General features: G+C 39.9%; 1 protein-coding gene across 6 annotated transcripts in view; it reads left to right on the plus strand.

Moving 5' to 3' along the window:
- FKTN (fukutin) overlaps nt 1-12,780 on the plus strand; it is a 44,648-nt gene that overhangs the window by 11,747 nt on the left and 20,121 nt on the right. For 5 of the 6 annotated variants that reach the window (XM_045840379.1, XM_045840384.1, XM_045840380.1 and 2 more), the window contains 3 exons: nt 3,066-3,343; nt 4,019-4,151; nt 8,019-8,148. In XM_045840379.1, the coding sequence (XP_045696335.1) occupies nt 3,066-3,343; nt 4,019-4,151; nt 8,019-8,148 (541 nt within the window). The remainder of the gene's footprint in view (nt 1-3,065; nt 3,344-4,018; nt 4,152-8,018; nt 8,149-12,780) is intronic. The other variant, XM_045840383.1, reaches the window with a different exon arrangement.

The raw sequence follows: 12,780 nt of genomic DNA on the forward strand, positions 1-12,780 counted from the left end.
TTAGATTATGAATTATGAGAATTTAGCTCTTACATCTTTTTTGTTACACACACACACACACTCTCTCTCTTCGGCCATCATCATCTTAAGATGACTTCATCACACTCTTGAGTGAAATCAGTGATCGGTGTTTACCTTATTATGAAAACATCACATGGATGCTGCCTAGTGTACTCTGATTATATTTCTTTTCTTCCTTTGTTGTTTGCTAGTTTTTTAGATATATCTATCAATAATCTATGTATGAACTCTGCAAATAAATATAAAATTCTTGATACTCTTCTATCATATCAGATAATCTCTCAGTTCCTTCTTTTTTTTTTTTTCCCTCCCTTGGTGACATACCTCCAAGAGCTGCTGGTCTTTCTGCCCAAATAAAGACTGATCTGCTCTGCAGATATTGTTCTGTAATGCCCCTTACATTTTAGGAATTCTCTTAGAAAGGGTGAATGGGATGTTGAAAGCTTGTGTATCAAAAATGTCTCTTTCTACTTGCACATTTGATTTCTAATTGGACTTATATAGCATTCAGCTTCTGCTGTGTACCAAATCACCCTGAAATTTAGTGGCCTAAACCACATCCACCTCCGCAGCCCATGACGCTGTTACTGGGGTCAGCTGAGGCTCACCCGTGCGGCTGTCGGTCAGCCAGGCAGCTGTGCTCACTCAGGGCGACCGGCTGTCAGATGTGGCAGCGGAGGTGCCTGGGCCTGTGTCTTTCACCACCCAGGCCAGTCCAAGCTAGCCTGAGAAAGCAGAAGGGTGCAGGGGCTCTTGACATTGTTAAAATAGTAAGATTTCCTACCCATTAACACCAAATATGTGTCCTTTAATTTCAGGTGTCATTTGATGTTCTTTCATAGAAGATTCTAATTTTTCTTACAGATTTTGCACATGTTTTATAAGATTTATTTCCAGCTACCTTATAGTGGGGTTTTTTTGGTGGGGGGGATAATATAGATCTTTTTCTTTTTTTTTTTTACAGTTCGTTTTTATAGGTGGATGAGAATGCTGTTGGCTTTTGTATTTTATCTTTTTCCCAGCAACTTCACTGGTCTCTGACCTCTGTGGGTAAATTTCAATAGTTTCTCCCCCCTCTTCTTTGTCTCCCTTTCTGTGTCTTTTTCTTCCTCTCTCTTTTTCTCTTTCTTTCCTTGAATACAGATTATTATATTTTCTGCACAAAAAACAGTTTAGTCTGTTCCTTTCCAGTTCTTGCACCTAATTTTTTTTCTTGTCTTATTGATTTGGGTAGGGCCCCCAGGATAGTATTGAATAAAAGTGTTCTTTCTTTCTAAACTTTTTATTACTTGGATGTTGGATTTCTAGAATTGATCTTCTCATTATCTTTGCTCTATGATTTTTTATCTCATTTTCTAACTGTTCTCCTTTTAATAACAATTTCATTGATTTTTTCATATTTTTGGTTTGAAATTTTAATATTTTTATTTTCTAAGAGCTCTGTGTACTCTGATTGTTTCTAATAATAACATGGGTACAGTTTTGTCTTTCGCTGCAGATTTTAAAGGGTTTTTTTTGTTTGGGTTTTGTTTTTGGGGGGTTTTTTTTTTTGGCTTTTTTGCTCCCTGCTGAATTTTGTTTTTGCAAATCTTTTATTTTCTGGATGTTTATTTTTTATATTATTTGTTTTTCATGATATGGGTTTTCTACAATATTTGTTGATCTTTTTCTTTCATATTTAAGAATGAGATACCGAAAACCAATTGGGAGCTTTTGGCGAGGGCCAGGCCTTCTTAACTGGCGGCCTGCATGGCCTGCACGACAGGGCAATGAGGGCCTGCCAGCCTTTTCACTGGAGACTCTTCTAAACGTCAGTATTTGCAGGTCATTCCTATTGGCCTGTTTGATTTCCTTGTAAAAAAGTCTGAAAGGTTTATAAACCTTTTTTACGAAGAGTAGTTTATAACGTTCCCTTATTTTCCCAAAATGAAATTCATAGAAATTATAACTTATCTACATACATAATCTCCCAAATCAATATAATGTCTTAACTATAGTATAGAGTGGAAAGGAAGGGAACATGTATTTCAGTGGACAAGTACGCAGGAAGGACCGCACTGGAAAACATACTGAAGTAGCCCAGATGCTCGCACTTATAGGTGGAGTCACAAAATGTGCTAGCTTCAAATGTCACTGAATGACATTGTATTTACGAGGGTGGTTTTCCAAAGAAATGAGTAAGTTTTTAACAACAAAAAAGCAAAATTATTTTTCCTTTAACAGGGCTGTGTTATTCCTGAGAAAGGAGGCTCTGGTAATTATGAACAAGTTTTTCACTGTGTGATTATCTGTTAGAACATTTGGGATTATGCAGGACACGGGATAGACTTTCATATTTCAGGCCGTAGGGTGTCTGGTGTTCTTGGCCTAGGCCTCTGCGTGGCAGGTTTGCCTTCCTTAATCGCTGTGATGACCAAAAATATCCCCACACGTTTTTAAATGTTTCGTAGTTACAGTACCACCTGCCTGGAGAACCAATACTTCAGAAGAAAGGGAATATTAATCTTGTTATGTGAGGTTTCTATTACAACCAGTGATGTTAGAAAATACACTTTGTTTCATAGTATGTCTTGGTCTATTTTCTACTGATTTGCGTTATGATGAGCTTGTAGTATAGTAGCAGTTTAAGGTGTTGGTTATAAATTATAGGATGAAAGCACTACTTTTTTCAAGCACATTTGAAGATAAAGATTATTAGAAGTTACATTGACAATTACAAGTTTAAGTGCTGTCCTTATACATATTAAGATTTATTTTATAGATACTAATCCGAGAACATTGAAATGAGCATTCTCATTCCTGGGGAAGTTTTTGTATCTTCATAGAGTCTTTGAACATGTCTTTCAAGTGACTTTGTTTCTCTCTTTGGTACTTTTCTGTTTCCTCCCACCACCTCCTTCCCTCACCACCCTCATTTTTAAATCTTTAGGCAAAGAACAGAATAGCGCAAAAATATGTATGGCTTAATTCAGTATAAAATCATCTTAGTTTTTCTTCTAGCATCTGGTTTTAAATATTCACACTTGATGTTTCTTTGCTTTTAGGAAGGCTGGTTTCGGATAGCTGAAAATATGGGATTTCAGTGTCTAAAGATCGAGAGCAAAGATCCCCGGCTCGACGGGATAGACTCGCTTTCCGGAACCGAGATCCCCCTGCACTACGTCTGCAAGTTGGCCACTCACGCCATCCACTTGGTGGTCTTCTACGAGAGGAGTGGCAACTACCTCTGGCACGGCCCTCTACGGCTCAAAGGTCACATTGACAAGAAATTTGTTCCTTTTCGAAAGTTACAGTTTGGTCGTTATCCGGGAGCTTTTGACAGGTAAGTTCGGGGTCTAAAGTGGAAATGTGAAACCTGTATTGTCCGGTCAGGAATTCTTACTCTTTATATATATATATAAAGAGTAAGAATATATATATATTATATATATATCTTCATATATATATGATCTAATATGCATTTCACATAACTCAGTTTTGAAAGTAAATATTCAACAGGAAGAAACTCAGGCACAAATGCAATAGGAAATGTTTATAAGAATGTTCATAGCAACATTGTTCTTGATGCCCCCAAACAAAACACAGTGTGTCCATACAATACACTAGTGCTCTGAGTAACAACGTAGATGAATCTGACAATGTTGGGGCAGAAGCAGGCATAAAATAATGCAGATTTTAAGATAGCATTTATAAAGAGTTCAAACACAGGGTAAAGTATGTTCATAGATGTATACTTAGGTAGTAAAAGTGGTCAAAATGTACAAACCTCCAGTTAGGAGAGAAGTAAGTCCCGGGAACATAATGTACATGCAAGCGACTATAGATGTGGATTGTACATTTGGAAGTTGCTGAGAGAATAGATCTTAAAAATTGATACCTGAGATAATCAAAAATATGCTTGATGTTTCGCAGTTTTGCTTATTTTGTGTATTTTGAAGAGGCTGTCAGGGCTACTCGGGATTAAGTCCTTATAATGAATCTTAACTTTTGTTTTCAGGCCAGAATTACAACAAATCACTGTTGATGGACTAGAAATCCTCATTCCAAAAGATCCAACGCACTTTCTAGAAGAAATGCCACACTCTAGGTTTATTGAGTGTAGGTATAAAGAAGCTCGAACGTTCTTTCAGGTCAGAGATCACCACATATTCCAGTTTTTAAATTAGAGGAAATGCGTTTGTAATATTTTGAGGGGGAGGGAGATGAAGGGGATTATGGAAAACAGGTAGAAAACATTTTTTGATTCATCTCTTTTCTTCTGGATTGTTTTCTGTTAATTGTTCAAAAAGTAGACTAAGCATCAGTGGACTATGTAACATCGTTTGATATTCATGGAGACCTTGTTTTACCTGGACAGGCTTTGATCGGTTTGGCATTGGCCTCTGCTCTCGGCCAGGTCAGCCATACACTTCATGGTGTGTTCTGTTCCTGAAGTGCTCCAGCCAGGATGACGCCACCGCAGGAGGTGGACCGTGTAAAAAATTCATAGAAAATAGTTCATGGAAAGTGCAGGTTTTTAGAGGGTTGGCACCGAGTATGAAATTTTTTGTTTATGAAGGTTTTTGAAGATAAATGCTACACAAACACCAGGTGCTTTTGAACTTTACTTTATTCTGCCGCTCTAGCTTTCAATTCAGTAAACATTTATCGAAAGCCTGTTTCCCAGACACTCTGCTGACCCTGGGGATATAAAGATGATTTTGAAGGGCATGGAAGTTCAGCTCTAAGAGATGACATGAAATAGAAATACTGGGAAAACAGTGAAACTTACAGTGGGGTTTTGGTACCCCATTTCTTCCACCCGCCTTTTTCTGTGGGGTTTCCTTCTAAGAAGGCTGTGTACACTGGGACAGGAGCATGTGGGGAAACGTACCAGCCATATCATCACTGCTCAAGTGCCCAGCGCCAACAAATGCGGGACTTGCTGGTAGGCTGTGCTGGCCCCAGGACCTAGGCCTGATGGTCCAAGTGAGCCTCCCTCGGTCCGCAGTCACTTGTATGACTGCGGAGCTGTAAAACTCTCCCAGTCAGCCTCATGGACGCAAAGCTGGAAAACCACGTGTGTGGATGGGCCTGCTCTAGTAGGCGAGCACCGCCCCTCATGTCCCCACCACATGGTAACAAGAAGCAGAAGAGGTGTGGTCCGAGGCTTGAACTTGACCATTCACTCTTTCTGCCTTAAGAGAATTTGTTCTGGCTGCCACCTCTGTCATAGTAATTATCACAGTGAAGTGCCAATGTCTGTCTTGTGCCCCTGCTAGGTTATATGAGCTTCTTGATGGCAGACATCTTGTTTTACTCACCTCTGTAGCCCCAGTGTCTGGCATGGTACCTGGCACAGAGACCCTAGGATCATGGCAGAGTGCACGGAGGATAAGGCGCTCATTTGAATCAAGTGATTTTTAGAGACATTTGTTAGAGCTGCTCATTAGCTGGCAGGCATTTCCCCAGACTCATCTGCTAATCTTTGTGGGAAGGCAGTGTAAATGTAAAATGCTTCAAACTGCTGAGAAATCATGAAGATACTGTCATTTTTTAACTCCATATTTCCATTCTTTTGAGATTGTTAGGGCAAAGAATCAGTGTTTGAGTACAGAGAATGGATGATTGATGCTCAGCGGGCTTTTCAGTTTGTCATAGATGGCCTCGCAGCTGTGGTGTTTGAAGTACCACCGCGAAGCAAGACTGTGGTGCCTGCTAGAGGTTTACATTCGTAACAGGATCGAGGATGGGGGTGGGCTCTGTGTTCATTCCTCAGGGCAGCGTTATCTCTGTCCTTCCCTGCAGCGGGACAGACTTGTGATTCTTCATTTGTTTTTTTTTTCCTCTTGTGCTAATGTATTGGTATTACTAATATGGAGTGCCTAATGGAATTAATAACTTTTAAAAATTCTTATCGTCATAAGTGTTTCATCCTTCAGCATTTCTTATGTTAGAACCATGTTTAAAAATTCCGTGGTTAAAAACCGTGATTAAAACTTTTTCAAATTAAAGGGAAGATACATGAGTGAGCACTGGATGGCGCCAAACTGCCTTAAATGCAACGCCTGGTGTACGGCGAGCAGTGAACTGATCTAAAAGTCTCACAAAGCAGCCTCCAAACTTTTTAAAAATAATAATGTATTTTGAACCATTCTCAAACTTTTATAAAAGTTAAAAATATAATACAAGTGGTTTTTTTCTTTCCTGGACCATTGGGAGTAAGTCGTGGACCATATGCCCTATCACTTTAGTATTTCCTAAAAATGAGAATATTCTTTAGAGGTCTTAATACAGAATTTAGGAAATTAATTTAGGAAATTAACACATAGATTATTACCACTTAATCTCCATCCATGTTTTTCTAATTGTCCCAGACATGACCTTTATGTTGAAAGGATTCAGTTTAGCATCACACGTTGTATTTAATTTCCTCGTCTCCTCAGTCTCCTTCTGTCACAAACAGTGTCATAGTTCTTTTTTGACTTCTCATGACTATCTACTTCTGAGGATTTTAGGCCAGATATTTTGTGGGTGTTCCCTCGTCTGGGGTTTGCCTGGTTTTCCCTCACGCTGGCTTCAGGTCACACAGATTTCCCAGGAATAACACAGGCGCGCTGTCGTGCCCTCGCATCGCACCCGTCGGTGCCGCCCGACCCGGGCATGCCCCACTTCTGCTGGCATTCACGTCGGTCACTCGACTGAGGTGCTGTTTGCTAGCTTCATGCCTGTGAAGTTTCCTTTTTCACCTTGGCAATTAATAGCATTTGCCCTGAAGCTACTTTAAAACTATGTAAAACAGTAAAATATTTACATAAAAATATGTAAATACTGTCAATATCAAACCTTCAGCCTAATTGTATATATCAGTATGAAGTCATTGTTTTCTGATTTTTGAGCACTTTCTTGCTTTTTGGCACAGGTATTCTAGGTTTATCTTGTCCTTTCCCTGTTATAACCCTAGAATTAGCCATTTCTCTGAGTACTGGTATCTTTTAGAAGCCAAGATCTGGATGCCAGTTGTGCTCATTGCTGCTTGGGTTTTGCTGCACACAGGTCCTCACAGGAGTAGAGTGTGTATGTATTTATTTCTATATCCATCTGTCTATCTCCATGAATTCATATTGATATCTCCAGTCTAATTAATTTATATCCATTAAACAACATACAGTTCATTTCCACCTTTGTGGCTCCCTTCACAAACACTGAGAAACCTGATTCCTATTATCCTTAATATATTTACTTACTTGTTGAATCTCCCCTCATTTCTGTTGCCCCCTCTCCTGTGTGGATGCTGTCCTCACCCTGCTCCGGCTCTGACTCCCCACACGGGACAGCCCCTCCGTGTGGACACCCCCATCACTTGCTCAGGCTCTGATACTTATACCAGGCCAGCACTGTGCACCTGCTTGCTCTGCCTCGCCTGATGGCTCTAGTTTTGAATAATTGGTGTGGGGGGGGGGGGAGTAGGGGGAGAATGGGACATGCTCTTCTCATTTACTTTGTTTAGTCTTTATTTATTTCTCAATCTACCAAGACGTTTAGAACTAAGATAACATACATTTTTTCTGAACTTGATTTTGTTAATTATCAAAAAATAATTAATGAGCTCCAGTCTGTTGAATTCCAGTAAAAAAAAAAATAAGCAGGGAATATGGAACTATTCAGACACCCGGCCTAAGAATACATGTTGCTTCAGATATGCTGGTAGCTCTCAGAATGAGCCTTCTTTCCCCCCACTTAACCAGCCTGCTGAATCTGTGAAGTGGAGGAGGGAGGTGACCAAGGTATGGGTCTCAACCTGGTTCTATTCCTTCCCCTTTGAACTTGTCTCCTGGAATCATCTCCTGTAGACTTATTTTACAGGATAAATGTGTGACTAACAGGGACCTCTGAAGCTTCATTTTTATAATAGAAGAATATATGGGACTAATTCTCAAATTTAACTCAGATGTCACAGAAATGTTTCTAGGCATGTAGAAATGGCTGTAATGGCTGACTCTTCATCATACCTGCAGCAGTACCTTGAAGACAGCACCGTGGAAGCTATGGCCTTTCGGAAGAGTGCGAAGGAGTTGCTGCAACTCGCAGCCAAAACGTTAAAGCAATTGGGAGTACGGTTCTGGCTGAGCAGCGGAACTTGCCTAGGTAACATCCTCGTTGCTGGACATTTGTCTTTGTGTCATTTCGTCCTCTTTGGCTTCAGGGACGACTGCTTGAGATGACAAAATGTCAGTGATCGTTTAAGTGTCGTATGTATAGATAGAATAAACGTAGTGCATGGAGCAAGAATTTATTGATTTCTTTAAAGAAACTAATTTCTGAAACATAAAAGTGAGTTAGGAAGGCCATACTTGTGTTTACCAACAATTATAATTCACGTGTATCAAATGTACACCAGAACATGTGGACCACATTGGATTCTGATTAGCATTTTATTATTTCTGTCCCAAATTATTGTTGCTTTTTTGACAGACTATTCAGCTTCTTCACTTACACATGATACAAACTTGCTTGCACCAAACGTTTGTACTGAGAGGAAGATTGAAGGGAGGGCCGCAAGGTCTTCACAGCCCTGCTCCAGGTCCTCGATAGTGCCGCTGGCTGGGCATCACTGCCTTCCCCTGTTCTCTCCCTTCAGCGATGGGGAGGTGCAGTTTCTGGAGTCTGTAGGCAAGTTGCTGTTAGAGTCTGAGAGAGGTTTCTGGATCTCTTCCTACTGTGCATTGGATCACAGTTCTTTGGAATTTCGAGTATTTTAGAATCTTAAATGTTATTTTCATTTCCTCTTGTTTATAGTTGCAGTTGGTTATACTTGGGTTCTTTCTTGATTATTACTGTATTTATATAAAAATTATCCTGCTTGTATAGGATTACCATATAATTTATTTCTAATTCAAGAGACTTTTGAGAGTGAAAAATAGACCCATTAATAATTATGTTGAACAACAGTTATAAAATGGGATATTTGGGTGTCCTGTCAGACTCTGTGGAAAATTGACATGGTTCTTTTTGATGAGGAGCATACAGTTAGCATAAGCCATAGAGAAAGAGAGAGAGAGAGAGAGAATACTGTATTTTGCTATGTATAGTGCATACATTTTTGCCCAAATTTTTGAGGGAAAAACAAGGATGGGCATTTATATAGGTAGCACCTGAAATACTTTGTATCTGTTCTTATGTTTTGTAATTATTCATTACATAAAATTTCTTATACCATAATATTTTCAAAGATAAATGCTAAAGCTCCTTTATAATACAAGAAACAAGTATCTAAGCATAAATAAATAAATAATTGAATTGAAATTAAAGTTTTTTGTTTTTTTTTTCTGAAAGTTTGGGCCAAACACGTGAGTACATATTATTCACAGAAGCACATTGTACATGGCAAAATATGGTGCCTCTCACATACACTTGTGATATATACTTTAAGCTTAACTTTTTGAAGCAAAATGTTTCATTTGTCTTATGACTATGTCATCAGAAATATTTGTCATGGTTTGTTTTAAATTTTTAGCCCCATGTTTTTTGTTTTTTTTTTTTTTCATTTAAGGGCATTTATAAAATGAAGGGGTTGAAGCCCTAGCTGGTGTAGCTCAGTGGATTGAGCATGGGCTGCGAACCAAAGGGTCTCTAGTTCGATTCCCAGTCAGGGTACATGCCTGGGTTGTGGGCCAGGTCCCCAGTAGGGAGTGTGTGAGAGGCAATTACACACTGATGTTTCTCTCCTTCTCTTCCCCTCTTTCTAAAAATGAATAAATAAAATCTTTAAAAATTATAAAATTAAAATAAAATGAGGGTGTTGGGTTAGATGACATTTAAGAGCTTTCCATTCTGTTTTTTATCCTCACCCAAGGATATTTTTTTTTTATCGTTTTTAGATAGAGATGACGAGAAAGAGAGAAACATCAATTGGTTGCCTTCTCATAATACTCCCTGACTGGGGATCGAACCCACAACATGGGTGTGTACCCTGACTGGGAATTGAACCTGAGACTTTTTGGTCTAGGGTATGATGCTCCATCCAACTGAGTCATACTGGTCAGGGCAACAGCCTTCCATTTTTAATAGTTTATGATTCTTTTACAGGTGTGGGTTGTAGATTTTTATCAAACTGTAGGTGAGATATCCACATCCTAGGCTTCTAAAGATTCATGTTAAAATAAAATGAAAGTTTAGAATTCCAAACAGTATTGCTTGATAGCAATACCTATAAAGATAATTGTAGACATTTATTTAGTTTTTAAATAATTTGGATGGAAGTCTTCAAAGGATAAGAGGGGAGACCAGGGAGCCCTTAGTAATATAAAGGTATAAATTTTTTTTTAGATTAGTACTATAGCACCTGATTGAGAAATAGATGCATAGTAAATAACTAGAAATACGTTTTGACAGTGTGCTGAAAATTGAGGGTGATACCACTCTTCTTTTTTGTGTGATCTATCAGACATAAGCTATTCAGAACAGTTAAGTTCTACAAATTATTTCTCAGGAAAGGGATATTGTTTAAGCCAAATAACTAAATTATATATTTTTAGCATATCTTAAAAGCAGGCTTCATCCTTAAAGGTTTCTGATTAAACAATCTCAAAAGTAATTTAATTTTTTCAGTTTCAGTTTATTTTTGACTAGGCTATTTCAGTTGTCCCAATTTTTCCCCCTCTGCCCCCCTCCACCCAGCACCGCCCACTCCCTTAGGCAATCCCCCTCCTTTGTTCATGTCCACTGGTCATGCGTATAAGTTCTTTGACTACTCCATTTCCTGTGGTTGGTCTTAACATCCCCATGCCAATTCTGTAACTACCAATTTGTACATCTCAGTCCCTTCACCTTTTCCCCATTGCCCCACACCTGCCTCTCCTCCCCACTGGGCATCGTCCCAGTGATCTCCATATCTATGATTCTTCTGCTTGTTTTCTGTTCTTGTTTTCTTACTTTGTTTTTTAGAATCAATTGTTGATAGTTATGTATTTACTGCCATATTAACGTTCATAGCTTTGATCTTCTTTTTCTTAAATAAGTCCCTTTAACATTTCATATAATAATGATTTGGTGATGATGAACTCCTTTAGCTTTACATTATCTTGGAAGCATTTTATTTGCCCTTTGATTCTACATGATAGCTTTGCTGGATAGAGTAATCTAACGTTGTAGGTCCTTGCTCTTCATCACTTTGAATACTTCTTGCCAATCCCTTCTAGCCTGCAAAGTGTCATTTGAGAAGTCAGCTCACAGTCTTGTGGGGACTGCTTTGTAGGTGGCTCGGCTTTTCTCTTGCTGGTTTTAAGATACTCTCTTTAACCTTTAATCTTTAACCTTTGACATTTGAATTATGATGTGTCTTGGTGTGGTCCTCTCTGCAGCCATCTCATTTGGGACTCTCTGTGCTTCCTGGACTTGTATGTGTATCTTCTTTCATCAAATTAGGAAAGCTTTCTTCTATTATTTTTTTCACATAGGTTTTCAATTTCTTGCTGTTTCTCTCTTCTCCTTCTGGCACCCATCTGATGCAATAGTTGGAACACTTGATGTTGTTCCAGAGGCTCCTTACACTATGCTCCATTTGGGGGATTCTTTTTTCTTCTTGCTGTACTGATTGGGTATCTTTTTCCCCTTTATGTTCCAAATCATTGATTTGATTCTCATCTTCATCTGCCCCACTGTTGATTCCCTGTAAATTGTTCTTTATTTCAATTAGTGTCTCCTTCATTCCTGATTGAATCATTTTTATGCTTTTGAAGTATTGACTGAGTTCCTTGGGTATCCTTATAACCAATGTTTTGAACTCTGCATCTGATAGATTGCTTATCTCCATTTTGTTTAAAACTTCAGTTCTTTTCCTGGAGTTTTGTTCTGTTCTTTTATTTGGGCCATACTTCTTTCTCTCCTCATTCTGGCAGCCTCCCTGTGTTTGTTTCCATGTGTTAAGTAGAGCTGCTTTGACTCCATGTCTTAGTAGCATGGCCTAATATAGTAGGTGTGTGTAGGGTCCAGTGGTACAGCCACCCCTATCCCCCAAGCTGGGTGCTTGAGGTATGCCCTCCTTGTGGGCTGAGGATACCCTCCTCTTGCAGATGAGCCTTGATTGCTGTCAGTAGGTTGATGGGAGGGATTTACCCAGCTAAGACAGCTGGAAGGACTAGCTATGACCCCTGGCCCACAACCACCATCCTGCCTGGCTTGTGGAGATGGTTGGGTGGTGGTATCTGATGTGGTCTGTAACAGTCTGCTGGATATGCAGACATTAGGGTTTCCCAGGTGGTGCAGGCCAAGGTCAGCCTCCACCTGTGTTCTTTCGGGGGTCCCTTGGCGTAAGCTATAAAGCAATCTGCAGATGGCTGCTGCTAGTGCCAGGTCTGGGTCCACTGGGTAAGAGGTAACAGGGGCTGGGCTCAGCTGTTCCTTCTTTGAGCAGATTTAGGAAGGTCTGAAGCCTGTGCCTGGCCCAGCCCTTCATGTGGAAAAGTTACCAGTTTGGGTGGACCCGTAAGTTGGATGGGGCAGGCCTTAGGTAATCATCATGGCAGGGCTTAGCATGTGATCCAGGTTGATGGAGACTCAGATATGGCGCCATGAATTGTGGCTTTGTGTGGAGGAGGGCTCAAAAAAGGTACAAGGGCCGCTGTCTGCAGTTCTGTCTGGGAGCTGTCCCCCAGCTCTCGCCCTGATACCCGACACTTCAGTTCCTCCCCATATGCCACCGGTGCCCTTAAAGGTGCTGCCCTGGTGCTGGAGGCCAAAGGCAGTGAGTCTGAGTACATCCCTGTGCAGGGCCCTCCC

This window comes from Phyllostomus hastatus, unplaced genomic scaffold (assembly GCF_019186645.2).
Source record: "Phyllostomus hastatus isolate PE091 unplaced genomic scaffold, TTU_PhHast_1.1 phas_contig_34, whole genome shotgun sequence".
Taxonomy (NCBI): Eukaryota; Metazoa; Chordata; class Mammalia; order Chiroptera; family Phyllostomidae; genus Phyllostomus; species Phyllostomus hastatus.